The sequence below is a fragment of the Pezoporus occidentalis genome, unplaced genomic scaffold, assembly GCF_034315485.1.
Source record: "Pezoporus occidentalis ecotype Australia unplaced genomic scaffold, CSIRO_AGI_Poc_V1 ctg17, whole genome shotgun sequence".
Classification (NCBI taxonomy): Eukaryota; Metazoa; Chordata; class Aves; order Psittaciformes; family Psittacidae; genus Pezoporus; species Pezoporus occidentalis.
In genome coordinates, this window is record NW_026913531.1 from 2517362 (window position 1) to 2538228 (window position 20867).

Sequence of the window (20867 nt, forward strand, 5' to 3'; positions counted from 1 at the left end):
CCATGACTGAAAAGGAGGAACATGACTGAAAGGAGTCAGTGACATGTTCCAACTTGGATCTTGGCAGCAGGGTTTGGTGTCACTTGTGTTCTGTCTTCTCTGTTTTGCACCTTGTGCAAATATATTTGTTTAGAACCAACTATAAGCAGATGGTCTCTGGGTTTTGTTTTTCTGCAGCATCAGTATCTCCAGAATGCTTTTAAATCCAGCAGCCTTTTAGTGATTTTGAATATAACTGTATGGTCTAAAAACCTTTTACATATGTGTATCGGTTTGTTCTGTAAGCACCATTTTCAGAGGCCGAAATTTTCAAAATCAAGAACAGACCGGGCACTGTCTCACTGCCCATGCCAAACCAGTCATGAAGGACATTGAAAAGCAAGTCTTTTTTACTGTATCACCTGCTTTCCTTCCTGTAAAATTTAAGAGGACTTCTACTTTAGTAGCACAAAATAGGGCAGAAGACAGCATAGCCCATCTTCCAAAGCACCAGAAATGGTAGAGAAAAAAATAAACCATCTTTTCTCCCTTGACAACCTGCAAACTTGAAATTCAGTGAAGCAAATTAATTTGGCTTTACAAGTAACAATGAGATAACATCAATTACATTTGTTTATTTTTCCTAACAGAATTTGTAAATTGTGTAAACTTTATTTTTAAGAAATTTCAGTATTTGTGGAGCATCTGATGGTTACACCGAGTTTTACATGAAAGGTTATCTAGAAATCATCTTAGATATTCTTAATAATCAGCTGGTTGGAACAGGTCTGCAAATGGATTTTTAATCTTCTCCCTACTCCTCTAAATATTTGACATTTCAAGAGAAGTTTCCATTCTTAATCCAGAGAAAGAGTTGAAGACTTTGAGGGCTCAGTGTTCTGAAATGCTTCCAGTTTAAGTCTGAAATTAAAAAGCCTTTTCTTCAGAAATGTTGACTTCAAACATTTTTTTTCTTTTCCAGTTTGATGGTTGTGTTACTAATCCTGATTTTTTGTTAAGAGGCAAAACAACTTTGATGAAATCACATTCTCCCTAGAGAACTGTTTTCATGAAAAGACAGGAGCTTTAGTTGTGGTTTTCCATGTCACACCCCATGATAATGAAGCCTACAGAAAGTATTATCCTCTTAGGAAACCTAGTACCTCAAAAGGTACCCACAAACTCCCTGGGGAGGAATTTCCCACAGTTTAAATCAAGTTTGTGTGTACCCATGCAGCTGTATGTACACATACACAAAGACGGCTCAAAACTCACCACTGCAGTCTTCTCATTTTATTGCACATCTTAGTCATCTGAGCTACTGGAGCCCTGGGATGGGCTAGATAACAGAAGAGTGGCTGAACATGAAGCAAGTAGTAGTACAGTATCAGGCCACCCCTCTCAGTCACAGACGCTTTTCTATCTTGATAAGCAGCTGGGAGGAAGATAGAGGCTCAAGGTTGTCTAAAATGCATGTGCTACTGTTTTTTTGAGATGCAGTCCCTAAATCAACCAGCCACAAGGCAGTTGCTTTCAAAGTTTGGTGCAAATAGAGTGAACTAGATGAGCAGTTCAAGGCCACTGGATGATGGGGTTTTTCATCCAGTAGAAGCTACTGGGCATCTGACTCTTTTCTGTCTTCTGAGTAATTTCAAAAGAGAGGGTTTTAACCACGTTTTGTAAAGGACAGGCAAATTTCTCAACTTCAGAACTGCTAGCCAAAAATCATCCTGCATGGCTAAAGCCCACCAGTATGTACACCACATGTGGGAGGAGAGCAAGAAGCCACTGTTGGAGTGACTGTCAGTACAGGGGCTCACACTAGACTTCTGAGATCCTTTTGGGCACCATAGTGACAGAGTGCTGCTACTATCAGCCAAGCAAAGTGCTTTAGTGCTCCAGGCACTGGCCATGACCATCTGTCCTGCTGCACTGTTAACAGGGTCCTTGGCACCCTTTTGACCTGTGCCAACTAACACATGCCTGAGCTGTTTCCCGGGGCCATCTGGGAGTTCCCACACCCCTGGGACTGTGCCTGTTAGGAGCTCTGCATACAGCCACCTCGCTTGGGAGGCTAGGAGAGGTCACTCAGAGCCAGCTGGCTGCGGGACCTGGGAGCATTCCCAGCCACACCAAACGTGCTAGTCTAGCTGGGGACTGGTAACCTGAGTGCAGGCAGATTCCTAGGATAACCCAACCACTGCTGCTGGCCCCCACTTTTTCCCAGCTGTGGGGATTTAGGGTACCCAGTATCAGGGCCAATCTTTGCATAAATACAGCATTGCACTTGGCTGTTTTGCTTTATGCAGTTATCTGGCATCCTGGCCCACTTGATCTTGGAGGAAGTATGTTTGGGTATGAAGAGAAACACTAAAGATTGAAAATCCCAGAGCTGCAGATACCTCCTCCTGGAAGACTGAGCAGTGGGACAGAAACAAATGCTCCTCAACTGTGACTAGTGACTTTTTTTGTCTTGCTGCTGCCACACAGGGTTCTTTATATCAGTCCTGTAGAAACCCATATGAGGGCAGAGCTGAAAGTGAGCTGTGGGAACTGCTGTGCTGGTGTGTTGTACTTAATCTTTTACAATAGTCCTAGCATTTTCCCCTGTGGACTGAAGGGGATATCCTGCGTAAAAGGCCATGTTTGAAAAACATGACTCATGATAGCCAGCTATATTTTCATTACATTCACTTTTCAGACCCAGATTCAGTGTCGCTTGCCATTACTTAAATGAGGATTTAGTCAAACTTACGTGAACAAACCCTTGAAAGGACCTGTTACCACACACTAGCACAGATGTTGGGGCTGGAGGTGATCCCCTCCTGCCTGTTATACCCTCCACAGACAGGCCCCATCCCAATACCTTGTGGTGAGGCTTGGCTGTGTCTCCCTGTATAACAGAGCCAGGTCAGGAGAAGAGGAGGGTGGAAACAGAGGGAGGAGCACACCACTTCTGTAATCTGCCAAGCCCAACGTGTGCTCTCAGTTCTCTGCCTCCCCTACCTGTTACATACAGCCATGTTCAGTTTACCTTTCCTGTTTAAAACTTAAATGTCAGAAGAATAATTTTTAACTTGACTTCTTTATCTGTCTTTGTGGCTCTCCTCTTCTCTGGTCCCTTCATTGTATCCAGGCATTCATCCATTGCAAAAGAGGCAATCCATGTAATAGCTGTTCATTTCAGAGGGAGAAATCTCCTTCCTGATCCCATATCTAGCATTTCATTTACCTCTGAATGGATAAGCAAGGCACTCCTACAAGACATTAAGGAATTTCTTGATCACTGGGTACATCCTGGTTGTAGCTGGGCTTGCTCTTGAAAGAAGATTCAGAACGGGAAAAAAAGTAAATATTACTTTAGAAACCTACCAGTGGCATAAAACTAAGTATCCAGTCATTGGATACTTAGTGAATTGATCAAAAAAATGCAAATCAAGTCTTTTTCACCTGTTTTAGAGTACTAATAAATGAGTCCTGTTTACAATGACTTTTCCTATCTTTTCATAATTGATGCACATGGTTGTAGCATTCACAGGAAGCACCAGTGGGATACCGTCCACTTAGCTCAAGCATTTGCTTTGAAAGTTTTAAACATTTTAAGTGAGCTCATGGTGAATTTCATACTGGCTGCTTTATTTACATGCTGCCTATCAGAAGAGATCAAGTATTTGTTTCCCTAAATTGGCCCTCTCTGGAATATAATAGCAGCTTTCAAACTCGCCACATGTTATCTATATATTTTCAATTGTAAGTAGGGTCATGTTTGTGAGTTAATGGGTTTAGGTCTTGAAGTGCCAAAACTTTGATCAACACATGTAAAACAATTGGCTGAAAACAGCGATTTTGATTAATGCTTTATACATCAGTGTGCATTGCCTACAGTATAACAGGAAACTTTACCACTGCTGAAACCTTTTAATATCTGCAAGAGGGAAAATGGCACTTGGAAATTTTAAAAATATTAGATAACAAAAGAGCACTTGAGGCAGTACTTCTTACAAGCTCTTGCAGGATATGTAATCCAGTTACAGGACCTGACACAGGAATAATTGTAGCTTCCTGATTTCTTCCAAGCTTTATTTAAACAATAATTCATAGAATCATAGAACCATAGAATGGTTTGTGTTGGAAAGGACATTAGAGATCATCCAGTTCCAGCCCCTGTGCCACAGGCAGGGACACCTTCCACTAGACCAGGTTGCTCCAAGTCCCATCCTACCTGGCCTTGAACACTGACAGGGATGGGGCAGCCACAGCTTCTCTGGGCACCCTGTGCCAGTGCCTCAGCACCCTCACAGTAAAGAATTTCTTCCTAATACCTAGTCTAAGTCTCCCCTCTTTCACTTTAAGGCCATTACCCCTTGACCTATCCCTACATTCCCTTGTAAAAGTCCCTCTCTGGCTTTCTTGTAGACTGCCTTTAGGCACTGGAAGGCTGCTTGAAGATCTCCCTGGAGCCTTCTCTTCTCCAGGTTGAACAGCCCCAACTCTCTCAACCTGTCTTCATACATCTTCAGAAGTGCTCCATCCCTCTAATCATCTTCATGGCCCTCCTCTGTATTTATTCCAATAGCTCCATATTCTTACGTTGGGGGCCCCAGAGCTGCATGCAGTACTTCAGGGTTCGGTCTTGAGAGCAGAGTAGAGGGGCAGGATCACCTCCTTCAACCTGCTGGTCACGCTTCTTTTGATGCAGCCCAGGATACGGTTGGCTTTCTGGGCTGTGAGCGCACACTGAAGCTGCCTCATGTTGAGCTTCTTATCACCCAGTGCCTCCAAGGCCTTCTCCGCAGGGCTGCTCTGAATCTCTTCCCTCCCCAACCTGTAGCTGTGCCGGGGATTGACCTGACTCAGGTGTAGGATCTTGCACTTTGCTTTGTTGACCTTCATGAGGTTGGCATTGGCCCATCTCTCAAGCATGTCAAGGTCCCTCTGGATGGCATTCCTTCCCTCCAGCGTATCAACTGAACCACACAGCTTGGTGTCATCGGCAAACTTGCTGAGGGCGCACTCAATCCCACTGTCCATGCTGGTGACAAAGATGTTAAACAGCACTGATCCCAATACTGACCCCTGAAGAATGTCTCTCATCACTGGTCTCCACTTAGACATCAAACTGTTGACTGCAACACTTTGAGTGCAACCATCCATCTCATTGCTTATCCGCTGGGTAGTCCATCCATCAAATTGATGTCTCTCCAATTTAGAGACAAGGATGTCATGTGGGACAGTGTCATATGCTTTGCACAAGTCCAGGTAGATGACATCAGTCGCTCTTCCCTTATCCGCCAACACTGTAACCCTGTTGTAGAAGGCCACTGAATCAGTCAGGCAAAATTTGCCACTAGTGAAGCTATGTTGGCTGTCACCAGTCACCCCCTTACTGTTCATGTGCCTTAGCGTAGTTTCCAGGAAGATCTGCTCCATGATCTTGGCAGGCACCAACTGGCTCATAGTGCCCTAGGTTCTCCTTTTTTCCCTTTTTAAAAATGAGAGTTATGTTTCCCTTTTTTCCAGTCAGTGGGAACTTCACTGGACTGCCAGGACTTCCCAAATATGATGGATGCTGGCTTAGTCACTTCACATGACAGCTGTCTCAGGACCCACAGATGCATGGATTTGTGCACCTTCAGGTTCCTTAGATGGTCTTGAACTTGATCTTCTCCTACAGTGGGGAATTCTTCATTCTCCCAGTCCCTGCCTTTGCCTTTTGTGACTTGGGTGGTATGGCTGGAGCACTTGCTGGTGGAGCTTGAGGCAAAAACAGTTTTTGAATACCTCAGCCTTGTCCATATCCTGGGTAACATGGTCTCTGTTTTCTTTCCAGAGAGGGCCCATATTTTCCCTATTTTCAAGTACCTAGAATTTCATGTATATTACAGCACTCGTGTTTTATTTTTTGTGTATTTTGTTTACATAGCCAGTGCTGGGTTTGTATTTGGAAGCCTCAGGTATTAAAAAAGTCAGTCCCTTGATTTGCTACCAAATACTGGGAAGACAAAAATCTTGGTCCCCCTGATGACAGCAGAAACATTGCCATTTCAACCTGCTTTCAGCTTCACCATGCAGCCAGGCATCCTGTGGGTAACTCCTGTGGAGTCAACAGGGACATTAGAGCTGCACAGGCAGGTTTCGTATTGAACAAGATGTTAACTGTAATACAGTAAGAGTATAAGCTGAATAAAGCCTCCATTCTTTAATCAGTGTAACTGTCAAACTAAGGCAACTCTAATTTCTTAGTTTACATACCAGCATCACACAGGGAAGAAATTTACTTATTATGACTAAACACAAAGAAACCTCATCTACTCATTTGAATTCTACCTTCTTTGAAAACACAGGCATAGCATGGCTGTTGCCTGGGGAAGAGGGGAGGTACAGCATGAGTATTTGTAACCATTTCCAGCCTCACCCATTTGTTGACAGACCCCTGAGTTGTTTTGGAAGCTCCGTCTCTGCTGCCAGCCATGTCAGTTATTATATCAAAAATTTAATTGTACAAGGGCTTTGACACTGAACTTTATAAATTTGTTCCGACTGACCTTGTCTCAGTTATTTGTCAGCCTGGCACAGAGCCTTAGCAGTCATTATTTGTTCTCATGCAGTAGGTAGGAGCAGCATGGAGCAGGAGATAGAATGGACCTGACGTTTTACATGACTGTAAATGAGGAAACAGCTTTAAATAAAGAGATTAGCATGCTTGCCACAAAAGGTATTGCACTTCTCTCAAACAGACCGAATTTAGGTTGTACAGAATTACTTCTTTGTACCCTGGATGTGGTTGGTTGTTCTGTTGTGTTTTCAAACATCTATTTACATTTATTTCTGTTTCACCATTCACTTAATTACTGCCCTGTACAGACATCTTCAAGGAGAGTTTAAGAACATGGCTTTCATGTTCTGACCAAGGTACAAGTCACTACAACACATTAAAAGCAGAAAGTGTTTCGGAGTACAGATCACTGGCTGAATGCTTTGCAAAGTTTCAGAAAGGTGAAGCACACTTTTAAATATTTCCCTGAAAGCATCACAATGGGAAAGCAAAACAGAGCAGACGGAGAAGCCACTGAATACATGACATAATATTTCTAGCACCACATCTGCAAAAGGTTCAGTAGATTTAATCCTTATTTACACAAGTATGAGAGCAAGATATCACCTGCAGACTCTGAAGAGGTACGATGCGCAGTTGGGCTCCCTCTCTTGGCTCTGCAGCAACTGAAGAGTATTTAATGACTTCTTTCTCAAAATAAGTATATTGCATTAGCAGCACTAAACTATTTTTTAAAACGTTTTGTTCCACTACAAAAAATGTGAACTTCAGTGCTCTTTATAATCATTGGAATAAACATTTTACATGAAAGGTAAAACAGGAACAGAGACTCAGAAGTGAGTTTTATTTTTGGCTCTTAGAATGAGAGAGCATATGGAAACCTATCTTGCAGGTCAGTGATCTATAGGTTCTGAAAGAGAATCTCTTGCTTGGTTTCTTGCACTTTTTTTTATTCCATACTTTCAAATGATTGGGAAGGGAAACAAATTCATACCTGGTCTGTAACAGAGAGTCTGCTCAGAAATGATCAGTGTGTGCTCTCTGTGAGCTGATGGTTCCAAAGGAGAGCTGTCTGTGGAGAGCCAGCTGACAAGGAGAATTGTAAACATAATGTGAGGTCTCAGGGCTGAGGCTGCAAGCAAGATGGAAATGTAGGATCTCCAGAAAATGAAAAATGGATGTGGCAACACATGTGCATCCTTTGGGGTTGTGTTGTTGGTGATAACTTCTGATAGTCATTGTGGAAATCCACTGTTCTTTTCTCAGAGTCAATTTTCTCTATTTCTTTTTCTCCTAGACGTCTGGATGCCAACCACATCAACTATGTGCCCCCCAACTGCTTCAATGGCTTGGTCTCCCTTAGGCACCTGTGGCTAGATGATAATTCTTTGACAGAAATTCCTGTCCAAGCTTTTAGAAGTTTACCAGCACTTCAGGCAATGACACTGGCACTGAATAAAATCCATTATATACCAGACTATGCTTTTGGAAACCTCTCTAGTTTGGTAGTTCTGTAAGTTTTATTGATTGCTTTTTTAGACACAATATCAGCTTCTTTGCAGGTCTGTTCTCTTTGTGATAAAGAACTTGAAGATACTGCGTTTAATTTTGATGTTGCTTGAGATAAATGGCAAATGATAGATAAATAGGTATATATCTGGGTTAATTAAACATCCGTTTTGTCTTACAGTCTTAATATTAAATTGTTATCTTCAGGCTATGAATCTGCAGTTTCCCTTCTACATTTGCACTCGGCTTAGTGATATTTCTTTACCAAGAGGTCAGTTTTGTTTGCTGCAGAGAATGTTCTTTTTGAAATATAAATTCCTTTTTCTGAATTGCAACAAACCATAATATTTAAAAATTAGCTTGGAGAAGCAGATTTTTACATCTTCCTGCAGTTAAACTGGCATTTGCTGCATCACTTGTTTTGATCTAGCTTACAAGTTTCCGTCACCAATAAAGAGCTACATAAGGGAATTAAACAATCACCCTATCTGGTCAGCAAAGCAAACAGGAAGAGATGAATTGTGTGTCCTCTAAGACTCTAAGGGCTAAATTAGGGAAGATTAGAAACAGGAAATGAACTGAAAGCTTTCTGGATGACTTGGAAAAAGAATGCTGTCCAGTAGAAAAAGTATGCACTTCCCTTCATAGAAAGTATATGTAATTTTGTAGTTGCTTATGTTTGCATAAGAATTCAACTAAATGAAATATGCATAGCTCGCAGCAAAATCCAGAAGGTATACTGTGAAGCACAGTTTCATCTTTTTTTCTTCTGGGAATGTACCAGATGGAAAAAAAAATCTGGACTGGCTGGAGAAACTGAGGTGGAAAAGTTATGTCAGGGTACTTTGGAAAATGTTGTCATTATTAAAGAGAGAATAATATATTCAAGCTTTACAAGCTGTCCAAAACCGTAGTCACTAAGCTAAGACTCTTAGCATATTTTAGCATATACTAACCCTAATGTAAGCATTGAACCTGGCACATGCTTGGGTTCTTTTGTTGACGTTTATAATCACCATCTCTGCCTAGTGCTTATATAAGCATATAGGGCACGAAAAATGAGGGATAACAGCAGCCTTGTGCTGCAAAACTTTTGTCTTTTGTTTTTTTACATTAAGTATCAAACCAAATCAAGTTAAAGACTGGATGAACTTGTTATTTGACTGAGCTTCTAGGCTTAGTAGTGCTAAAGGCAAGAGACTTCCTTGAACATTGTGCTCTAGATCCCAACCAAAAACGTAGTGATAAGAGACGGGTTAAGAAATTCATGAGAAAATTACCTGTTTTCATGCCTTGATTACTTCTGCTCAGTTAGGTTTCCTTGGTTTAGATCTGCCTTGCTTATTTCTAATCTTCTGGTCTTCATATTGATTAATAATGGAATCATTCTTCATGATCTACAACATCTAGTATTTTTGGCTCATCAGAATCTTTGTGTGTGGTTCTGCTGTCTTTTGTTTGCTACTCTGTACCGTCTGGCAAAGTTTCAACTCAGTGCAAAAAAGCATGGTCAATTGGAGCAGGTTTGAAGCTCTATCATTAAATATCCAAACATAATTGCAAGTTGGAGATGCGCTTTCCATGCTAACTAAAGTATTAAAGGTCAGTGTAGTCATTAAGAAAAATAGCTGATTAGCTTTCTTCCTGGGAAAGTAAAAACTCATGGAAGATCTGCATTTTGCCATCAGAATCCCTGCCTTTTGTGGACAAGTAGACTCAATTTCTGCAGGTTCTGCAGAACATTCAGAGAGGCTCTGATCTTCAACAGTATTTTTAGAGCAGAATAAAGCATTGAAGGGAAAGTGCCTGGCAGACCCTTATTTACAGCCCTTCTTTTCTTTTAAAGGGCTACTCCCATAGTTTCTCCCCACTTTAGGTGTAGAGTGTCAAGAATAAAATAAAAAACTGCTGGGAAAAAAAAGGCATCTTTTTTAAAAAACAACATGAAGTGGCTTCAAGTTGTATCTGCTCACATTAATGAGCTTCACTGGGAGTGGGGTTTTATCACGTTAGTCTAAAAATCTCAGAAATAGCACTCTGTGTGAGAAGCTGATTGAAATACATAACAAAATTACTTTCAACTGCTAAACGTCTGAGAAAGCAGCTGTTGATTCTTACAGTTTCAAAGGAAGGCAAGTTACAGCACTTTTGAGATGGGTTAGTTTACTCATATCAGTGGAGGTACGACTTCTTGACCTATGGCCCTGTGTCTTCTTTCATTCTGCAAGCCTAATGCTCCTTTCCTGTCTGCTGTGTTATCCATCTCCTTACCTGCTCCTGTTCTGTGCCATATCCTCTGACACCCTTTGAATATACATCTTCCTTATACACCTCATGCCCTATACATGGTTTTTAAGACAACATGTTATTAACCACCACTGTGAATATCTCTACAATTTCTCTATATTTGATGTGCAACCCCCAACCTGGAACTCTGGGATATGCCCTTTTTAAACAATCTAGGTGATTTAAAACAAATCCCTTCTAAATGGAAGCCTTTCATGGGTGGGGACATGGGGTGGGGGGGAGAAAGGCAGTCGGTGTGCCTTCTATACATGCTTTTGCAAAAGCATGACTTGCATATAATCAGTACATGCCTGGAAATAAATTTCTTTTGATTTAACTATCAAAATGTTTTGCTTAAGTCCACTCTGTGCAGTGTACTTTCCTGACTGTGTGCTTAATGTTCCCCTCCAGACATCTCCATAACAATAGAATCTACTCCCTGGGAAAGAAATGCTTTGATGGGCTCCACAGCCTAGAGACTTTGTGAGTTGACCTCTTATTTGTTTCCCTTTTTTTAGAGTGTTTTCATTAATATTCTGAAAGAATAAAAATAGCCTAAAAGCCAAATGTGGGTTTTGGCCTGCCTAATCGCTACAGGATCTAAGTGGTGGCTTACAATGACTCTACGTAGCAAATCCTATTTTTGACTATAAAATTAGTTTGCCTTTTTAATAAGCATTGTCTATCGATAAATCGTTTGAAGAACAGTTGAAAACTATTGAGCATTGAGAAAGAAGTGGCTATTCATGAACAGATATGTTTGCCTAGTTTAGTACTATTTATTTGTCTTGTTTAATCAATAAAGCAAATAATAGGTAGATTGGGTAATTGTCACAATGAAAAGTCTTAACATTAGAAAACTGTCTCACCGTAGTGTTATAAAATTAGATGGGGTTTTATATCCCTGGAAAAGATGAAAGTGCCAGGTAGCCAAATTATGCATGTATTTTACAAAGGGAGAAGAAGAGTGTTTCAGTTGTATCCAAGTTTTTGTATTTAAAGAACTCTGATAAAGAATAGCACTGGTACAGATTGACGCTTCCTCGGGTTTCCACTGTAGTTTGTTCAGACCTATTCAAATTTTCTTGAGTTTTCTGGCAAAAAGTAATTCTACAGAAGAATGCCAAACAGGAATGCAGTGCTGATGGTTAGCTCAAGGTATTTCACTCCAGAGTTACTCAAATAAAAGTGGTGTCCGCTGGAGTAGCCCCAACCCCCCAAAATGCTACAAGTAGAGTAGACGCTTCCACATCCTTCCCCTGGCACCTGCCACAGTCAGCTGCATCATTTTCAGAGATTTACAGTATTTCACCCAACCATGCCAGAGGCTAAAAGGCCTGTTATACAAAGAACAAATAGACAGTTTCAAACATGAATAGTGCTAGTCTAAAGGTGACTGCTTTCTCATCCACAGAACAATGTACTGCCCACTTTCATGTTTCATTAAGACCAGAGAGCAAGAAGGTTGGGGCCTTTTTTTTTTTTTATCACTAGTTTTGATTACATTGATCCCTTGCCACTGAATTGCAGTTTTACAATTTTGACTTTTAGCTGGCTGTGAGTTGAGAGGAAGTCCCTTAAAGCAGCACCGGAAAGGGGCACAGGAAAGGGAGAAGGAAAATGTAATTGTTTGTTTTGGTTTTTTACATGAGATTCACATGGCACTTGGTCAAAAATTGTGAAAAACAGAACAATGGAATAAGTAATTGCAAAGCCAGTCCCAGCCACCTGGCATGAGAGAGATGAAAACACAGAGGACAGTCAGGAACCTGGGAATAAGTGTAGGTGCAGCCACTTGACTGTAATAACAGAATGTAGTACTTGCCTGAAGCACGGTAACTGTGTCCTGTATAGACCAGTTTCCAGATAGTTTCAAAATAATCTAAAGAGATCTCAGCATAAATGATGGACACCAGCTTTAAGATAATTTGTTTGCATCAACGCATAGGTCTGGAAATCACATGTCACTGGAGGGCAAAACCAAACTGTACATGTCTGTAATCTCTTTTTGTCAATAAGCAAGAGAGGTTTACAAGCAGGAAGGAAAGCCTTGTTGAGTTCAGACAGCAGTTTCCTGCCTGCATTACTTCAGCCTGATACTATTTCAATTTCAATCTATTGTAAACTGTGATTTGTATTTTGCTTGTTCAAAAAGGCTTTTGCTCAAGTTTTTCAGACTATATTCTTCACAAAGCAGTGCCAGAGAGTATCACAGTAACCTAGCATATCTTGGTTTTAGTTTCATGTGTCTCCTGAATGCTAGAGGATGCACACGTCAATCTGAGGGCAAAAGAAGGCTTATAGTCCATTCAATCTACATGAATAAAGTCTAATTACCACTGCAGCATGAGCATTTCTTAAAGCAGAAGTCCGTGCCCTAGCTAAACTACTGGCTTTACAATTTGTGTGATTAGAAACATTCTCTGTATGAACATTGACAAATCTTGAAATTAACAATACAGATAATGGTAACATTGAACTTACTGTATGTTTTCCCACTTATTTTAGCTAGAGGAAGATTTCCACCAATCATTTTTACCCTCCAAACTCCAGTGTCTCTTATTTTTACCACTTAACCATTGTGAAAAATCTCTTTAGAGATTTTTCATCAGAAAAAGTAAAACAAACAGGGAACTAATATGACTAGACAGTGAATCAGAGAAATACATCATAGTGAGATGTATTAGCCATGTGAAACACAGCTCACTATATAAAGTTGCTGAATATTCTGTTTGAAAGATTTTTTCCCCATTAATACTTTCAAGTAATGATTCGGATGGGCAATTTGAAAAACAGCAAATCTGTGTCTGAATCCACTTATGTTTTCTTCATCTCAGAATAGCTAAGATATAACTAAAAATAGGATGCTGATAAAAAATATAAATTATAATGTGCCCTAAATAGAGTTTGTTGAAAAACATCCATATACTTTCAAGGATATCCTGGCTTTTGTCTGTATGTATTTATTCAATGCATGGAAGGTGATACTTCATTACTTCATATGCAGTGCATAACCTAAATAATAAAATCCATTTTCACACAGAGATTTAAATTACAACAGTCTGGACGAGTTCCCCACTGCTATCAGGACACTAACAAACCTAAAAGAACTGTAAGTACAGAGCTGCTATTAGGAAGGAGGATGTTTTGTCTAGTATGTGATTTTTTTTTTAATGCTGGTGATTTTATCAGTAATCCTTAAAAACTGATATCCTAGGAAAAACTAATAAACATGCCAACTTGCATAAAAGATCATTTTCAACACTGAGTTTAGAGCATTGAAGTTCTGACAACTTTTACTTGTATACTGCATTGTGCAGTGGGGTTTTTTTGAGGAACTTTCTCCCTGGAATGCAGTAAATAAACACAATGAATTCACTTTGAATCCCAAACACAACAGCTGGATTTTGCAAACAGTCCAATAAGTCACGGTCTTCTAGTGTCAGAAGATGTTAGTCCATCAGGTTTAAAGGTTTAACCTTCTTCCCTCCCTACCCCGCATTAAATTAAAGCATTTTCTTTTCAACGTAAATAGTCCCTTGTAATGCTGTAAATAAAACACTTATGGATACACAGACATAGCTTGCATTAAAAAATAATCAAAAATTAAATGAGCCAAGTTTATTGTAAGAAAGAGCTGAATTATTAAAAACTAATGAAATTCGATTCACACATCATGCACACAATTGTACACATCAATGCATATGTTGAGAATTTTTTCCCTTTGAATTATTTAACATGTTACTTGTACCATCAGAATAGGTTTTTGAAAACAACAGGTAGTCATATACAAGTTGGACGTGGTTGTACCCCTGCTGCATCACAAACTGATCTTAAAGCCCCTTTAAATAGCTACCTGGCCTTTTTCCAAAGCAGGGACCCTCAGGCAGTGCTGCTTCCAGCTCAGTGCTGGGACAGTGCTGGCACAGTGCAGCTCTGGAGGAGGAACTGGGGCTAGGAGTTTTGCAGCCCAGTTGTTCTCAGCTGCTATTATGTCATCTTGTTGGCTAAAATAATTGGTATGAAATCCAGTGGCTGTTAAGGATTGTCTTTTTGCTGACCTCTGGTGCCAGTAGCCAAACATGGATAACCCAGCAAAGTGCCTCATGTGATTGAGATTACTTGCTGGCCCCTGATACCTCTGAGTATCACACTTATGTTTCAGATAAGCTCATAGGTGCAAGAAATCTCTGTGGTGTAAAATTGCAACCTGACATCCCAAATCCAGCACAGACCATGAGACCATGTGCTTCAGTGCATTGTTTGGGCTCTGGAAAGCTTATCTTGCATGCATAAGGTGTTCCCACAAGGTTGTGCATGCCCTACTGTCCCCACCCAAGTAGGAGCCTAAGCCCACAGAGGTTCAGCTCATTGCAGGGCCACCTTAGTAAGGGTATTTCTTAGTGGGATGTCATTTTTCTCTCAGAAGTTATGCCTGGGCTGAAAACACAGACTATGGCATTTGTCTCCAGCTTGGAGGCATCCAAGGCAGCCAGTCAGAGCTCGATCTCTGCTGGCAAGTGGCCAGCGAGTCAGGGCCATATCTGTTTGATGCTACAGAGACCCCGTTGTCCCAGATGCTCTGCATTTCAAGGTCTCAGCTGTAGGAGCAGTTACCTCTCCAAAGTAAGTGGATATAGCTGTTACCCAAAGTTCATGTATATATAATGTTTTACAGACTGGGTTTTGAAGGTAACTGTAGAAGCATTTTTCCCAGTGTGGCATTAATATAGTCTTTTTACCTGGGGAGGCACATAGATTTCACTGTTCTTTTGTTCATTGTGTGAATCAACAGGCTATAAAGTGCCTTAAATTCAGACAGTTTGTGTCACCTGGGTACAGTGTCCATGACACAGGCTACAGCTGTGAGCACACTCTCTTCTGACCAGCTCAGAAGTGTTTCAGGCTTTTCTGTGCATAAATGCATTGGAGTCTGCTCTGATGGGGTGCTCTCTGACTCAAGTCAGAATAATGACGAGGGCCAGAATTGTGCTGGGAAATTGTCATGCCATTTCCTTAGCTTTTTTGTCATGTATTGAATCCTATTCAATACAGCCACAAAACTGTTCTGGATGAAATGGCATCCTCATATTGCTTAGAGTCTGCATCTGCATAGATGCAGTTCTTACTGCGTGCAAAAGAGCTAGGGATTTACAGCCTTGCTGTGTAGCTCATCAGCAGTAGCACAATGCCTAAACAAGTAAAACCAATAATGTAGGACCTGTTCAAGTAATGGCCAAGTGTGCTTGCATCAGTGAACAATTTGAGGCTTTCTAAATGCATAAATTTAAGCTGGAAAGCCTTTTTCATACCCGACTGAACTAATGGGAGTTTCCCACACAAATCATCATTGTTCTTTTGAAATCTTAGTTGTGTCTTTTGTTTTTCACAATGGAGAATTACTCATATGAATAAAATCCAGTAATTAATGATGAGACAAAAATTGCGCCTTCTGAGTACATTGGAGAGTTTGTTCACATCCACATTTAAAATATTTCAACAGAAAGATGGTTGTGGGAGGCTCAATGGATTACAATATAATGTAAAAACCATTTACTTGATAAGCTTGTGCGATCCATTATTATCCCAGCAAAAGAAATACTTGCAGTTTAACAAGTACAGGAGGAAATATATACAGATATATATACACACACTATTGTGTTTGTATGGTTCATTTAGAAAAGAGCAGAATTCCACCTATTTCATTGTTTTTCTTTTCTTTTGCCTTTTTCAGTTCTTATTCCAGAAAACAAGGACATATCTTTACATACAGATGCTTTTCTTATAATAAGCAAAAAAAACTGTACATTGTGAATACGGATTGTGCCTTCACTTTTTTCCTTACTGTGTTAATCATTTTTCCTTTTGCAGGGGATTTCATAGCAATAACATCAAGTCAATACCTGAGCGTGCATTTGTAGGTAATCCATCGCTTATTACAATGTAAGTGATAAGAGTGTTTTCCATGACTCTTCTGATTAGAGAACGTGGAACTAAGTGTCATATTTGTGGCTAATTGTCAAATAGCCCTTCTTGTGAACGTACTCTGTAGCACATCATTATATAAGCAAATAAGCTCATATCTTTCCAGTTTTGTGGAAAGAATGGCAGTTTACATGCCCTGTTTAAGGGAAGCGAGTAGCGGTCTCTGGCCTTTGACCTTTGATTTGAACTGTTTCTTCCAAGCCTCTTGGCATTACTGGCAATGTAGAAGCTAGCAGAGTTACTCTTGATGGATTCCAGTCTGAGTTCCCATTGTCTTACATGACAATGCATTTAATGGGTAAACCTCAGAATTAGATCTTGTAAAATAAATGTTAAAAAAAAATAGTCACTCGTCGTGAGCAATGTTATTCTATGAACAAAAGCAACATGACTTTAAAGCTGCTCTTCTGAGTAGGTGAAGTTCTGACTTCTTCATCCACTAACATTAAATTTGTCCCGGGTCATAACAAAGTTCTTCATATATGGATTTCTATCTTTGTTTTCTTGGTTTTAAAGCCAGAAGCCAGTCCCAAAATATTCCCTCTTCCTCCCAAGTTTGCAATGACTACTTCAGTGTTCAAAGTGTGAAGTGGGGTTGGTGGGTATAAATTAGTGGGTGCTACAACCAGAGGTGCACAGTCTGGGGTTCATCGTAGGGAGTTTACTCATTTACTTTTAGCATAATCATGTAATATATTTAGAATTTTTTAAAATACTTTTCATAAAATGTCCTTTATCCTCTATTTTCAGACATTTTTATGACAACCCTATACAGCTTGTTGGAAAATCTGCTTTTCAACACTTACCAGAACTCAGAACTCTGTATGTGCTTACTTTTTTATCTTAATTGTCTTTATATAATTGTCTTTATATACTGCAATATTAGAGTTGTCCTGCACTTACCACAACTGTATTGAAATGTTTTTATCTTCTAGAACTTTAAATGGTGCTTCACAGATAACAGAGTTTCCTGATCTGACAGGGACTACAAGTCTGGAGAGTTTGTAAGTGAGAAAAATATTTGTGCTCTGTTTTATTTTTTGGATACTTACTCTAAAGAATGTCTTAAAATTATATTTGTTTTGCAATCTTTAATAAGAAATCTTTTTGGTTTTCTTTTTTTTGAAATCAATACTTTCAACAGGACACTCACAGGAGCACAGATCACCTCTCTCCCCAGATCAGCTTGTGACCAGTTACCTAATCTCCAAGTGCTGTACGTTTCAGTAAGATTACTAATGTTACATTAATGCAAGAGATTAATGGACAAATGAATCATTCTGATTTCAAAATTACCCAGTTGCTGCTATTACTGTGTATCCTGTTAATTCTTAGGAATTCAGCTCAGGGAGCAGGCCCCTGTGTTCCTCAAAAAGTTTACAACCCCCTTATCGATCAGGATTTCCCATACATTGGTGAAAAAAGATAATTACTTTACATATTTTTAGGAAAGGATAAAATGGTTTTTAATTTGTTTAAAACACAACAGAACTACCATACTTCCATTCATTCTGTCTCTGCTACAGCAGTCTGGGGGTTTTTAACTCAGTGAGGCAGATAATTCAGTGAAGTGAATGGAAAATATAACTAAGGAGTGTAGTATTGAGTCCTTGTTATGCTCCTCTTTTAGTTTCTTTTCTGACCAGACATAAGTAGCTGGCTGAAATTTTAACAGACTATTGCTTGGCATAGTTGGGGCATAGTTTTTATACTACATACCCAATGTTATTTTAGCCTGAAAATTTCCTTGGAGTTTGCTTAATCACTGATGAAAGTAATCATTGTGTCTGCTTCTTTGAGAAAGAGCCAGCAGCACTTTCCTCTATGTATTACATCACAAGGAATGTATTTGGTATTAGTCCTTTGGCCAGCATTGAAATAGCGCTAATTATAACACATTATTTGAATACCAGCATGGATGTCATGAACATTTCCAGAAAAAGTTAAGTTTTAGTTGATGGAATCAATATAATCATTTCCAGAGTGATAAAAGACAGAAACAGACTCTGTTGCCACAGGGAAGTCTGCATGCAGTTTAAATATGTCCTGCATTCATAGAATCGTAGAGTGATTAGGGTTGGAAAGGACCTCATGATCATCCAGTTCCAGCCTCCCTGCCGTCAGCAGGGACGCCTCACACTAGACCGTGTTACCCAAGGGGTCTGTCCAACCTGGCCTTGAACACTGCCAGGGTTAGGGCAACCACAGCTTCCTTGGGCAACCTGTTCCAGTGTCTCACCACCCTCACAGTGAAGAACTTCTTCCATGTATCTAACCTGAATCTCCCCTGTTTAAATTTGAACACATTGCCCCTTACCCTCTACAGTCCCAGATGAAGAGTCCCTCTCCAGCACCCTTGTACTCCCCCTTCAGATTATTCAAAACCAATAAATAACCTCAAAACAGAAGGCAAATAAATACTATAGTAATTAATAACTTATACATTTCATAGTAGAGTTAGACTGTTCATTGGAAATTCACATTTTTTTATTTTATGTAGAACAGTCTAAAAGCCCCTGTTGGGATAGAAACAGTGAAAATAAAATTTTACCAAGGAAGGAAATGGGTGCATATGAACCAGATTTGAAGAATTTAAAGCAGGTTTGAAAAGAGATTACTCTTTTACATGGTCATATTGGATAGCTGTGGAAAAGGATATTTTTCCTAATTGTAGGAATAAGCTTTTTTGTGTATTTCTTCACAAGCATATTGCCCATTCATTTTTCCCTGAGCAACACGTATATATAGGATGAGACTGTTGCATGGTGGGGGTGAGTGTTTGGTCCTTTAATTTTTTTTTTCTTCCAATTTCTGCAAATTGCCTGGGCTTGGTTTTGATTAGCTACATTATGCTATAAATCAGTCCAGATGTTTCAGTTATTCTGTAATTTGTTGAGTTTTGGCTCAAGTCTGTTAAAGAGGTTTTTTCCCCCGTGTAGTGATTGGTTTCAATGTTAGTTAGTTCCAATACCTTTTTTTTTACTATTTCCCTCAGTTACAAGATCTAAAGATCAGGGAGGCATAGTGCTTAATTAAAAGTGTAGAATGGACAGCTGATTGCAGTCCCTTGTGATTATTACCAGAAAGATACAGGATCTTCTCTGAAGAAGTATGAATGTATAGCTATTTAGCACATTATTTTAAATGGTTCAAATATTCCTCAGAATTTAAGCATGATGGATATGAAGTCTGTGATGTAAATCGAATATTTCCTATAAGCAGATGGCCAATATCATTGCTACAAAACTCTCAGCAGAAGTCTGTACTTTAGGCAGGAAATCTTCAGACAATGAAAGGAATTTGCAAACATAGGATATGGAGTTAATACATCGTGCTTTTCCTTTTCTCTCTCCTCCTCAGTCAGAAATGAAAATCTGACAGATGAGAGATAAGTGAGTTTGCACATTTCTATTCTTTTGTGAGTGGAATGAAAACAAGTTATTTTAAATTGAGCATGAAGGTAGACAATGAAAGATCTTTTTCTTTTAGTGTTACTTTGATGTTAATCTTTTATTTTCTTCTGTATTACAGGGATTTGTCTTATAACCTGCTGCAAGAGTTACCTTGTTTTACTGCCTGTAAAAAACTTCAAAAAATGTAAGTGCCAAACTACCCTAAAAAGCCTAAAAAGAAGCATCTATATACAAATTTGTTGGAGCATCATTAACTTGAATTATTGCTGGGTGATTTGACATATCCCAAACACATACCCTTACACTATATTGAAGTGTATCATAAACACAATCCAAAACACCCTGAAGTGTCCTGCAAGTGCCTTTGAAACTGAAGAGATTCTTATTGCTGTTTCAGTGACTTGCATCATAATGAAATCGGTGAAATCAAAGCAGACACATTTCGGCAGCTGGCTGCTCTTCGGTCTCTGTGAGTACAGCCCTAACAGCCATTCACCCAGGTTCTCAAAAGCATGGGGTCTATGCTGTCTGCTCACTGTATGCCCCAAAACATCCTTGTTTCCATTTTATCTCACTTTGATCTTCCACCCATTAGGTCATAACTGCGAAAGGAGGACAAACATTGTGAATTTTAGCATCTGCAGCAACGAATTCAAAGTCATCAATTTATAGCTATAAAAGCTGTTGCTTTCAAATGTTTCTGATAGAGGTAGAGAGAGATACTGAGCTATAGCTGGTGTCTGTTGGCAGGTTCACCTAATAGTGAGCTCTAGGGAGCATGAAATCCCTTTATAGAGAACAGTGTCTTAAGAAATACAGTCCAGTTATGTGTGGGTTTCTAGTTTTCACATAGGCACATGTGCTAACAGAGTAATTTTGTCAAGAAATTATTCATGGTTGTAAGTTTTGGAACTTGCAGAATCAAACCCATACATTCTTTTAAGAGTTGTTTTCAGTCTTTTTGACTTTTCAGTGGCAGTGAAGATTGAGATTAGGAAATTAAGCCTATTGGCAATGGATTTTCTATTCTTAGTCACATGAGGACTTCTTAGAAGTAGTCTGTATACCCCACCCTTCTTTCTGCTGCCTTGGGAAGCTATGAAGGAGACTGAAAATACCTGCCTTAGACTGTATAAGGC

The 20867-nt window shown here is 39.6% G+C and overlaps 1 protein-coding gene across 2 annotated transcripts in view; it reads left to right on the forward strand.

Moving 5' to 3' along the window:
• The window catches only part of LGR5 (leucine rich repeat containing G protein-coupled receptor 5), a 90414-nt gene that overhangs the window by 58757 nt on the left and 10790 nt on the right, over nucleotides 1–20867 (forward strand). The window contains exons 5-13 of one of the 2 annotated variants that reach the window (XM_062613735.1): nucleotides 7833–8048; nucleotides 10742–10813; nucleotides 13374–13442; nucleotides 16202–16273; nucleotides 17066–17137; nucleotides 17251–17319; nucleotides 17460–17531; nucleotides 19847–19912; nucleotides 20126–20197. In XM_062613735.1, the coding sequence (XP_062469719.1) occupies nucleotides 7833–8048; nucleotides 10742–10813; nucleotides 13374–13442; nucleotides 16202–16273; nucleotides 17066–17137; nucleotides 17251–17319; nucleotides 17460–17531; nucleotides 19847–19912; nucleotides 20126–20197 (780 nt within the window). The remainder of the gene's footprint in view (nucleotides 1–7832; nucleotides 8049–10741; nucleotides 10814–13373; nucleotides 13443–16201; nucleotides 16274–17065; nucleotides 17138–17250; nucleotides 17320–17459; nucleotides 17532–19846; nucleotides 19913–20125; nucleotides 20198–20867) is intronic. The other variant, XM_062613736.1, reaches the window with a different exon arrangement.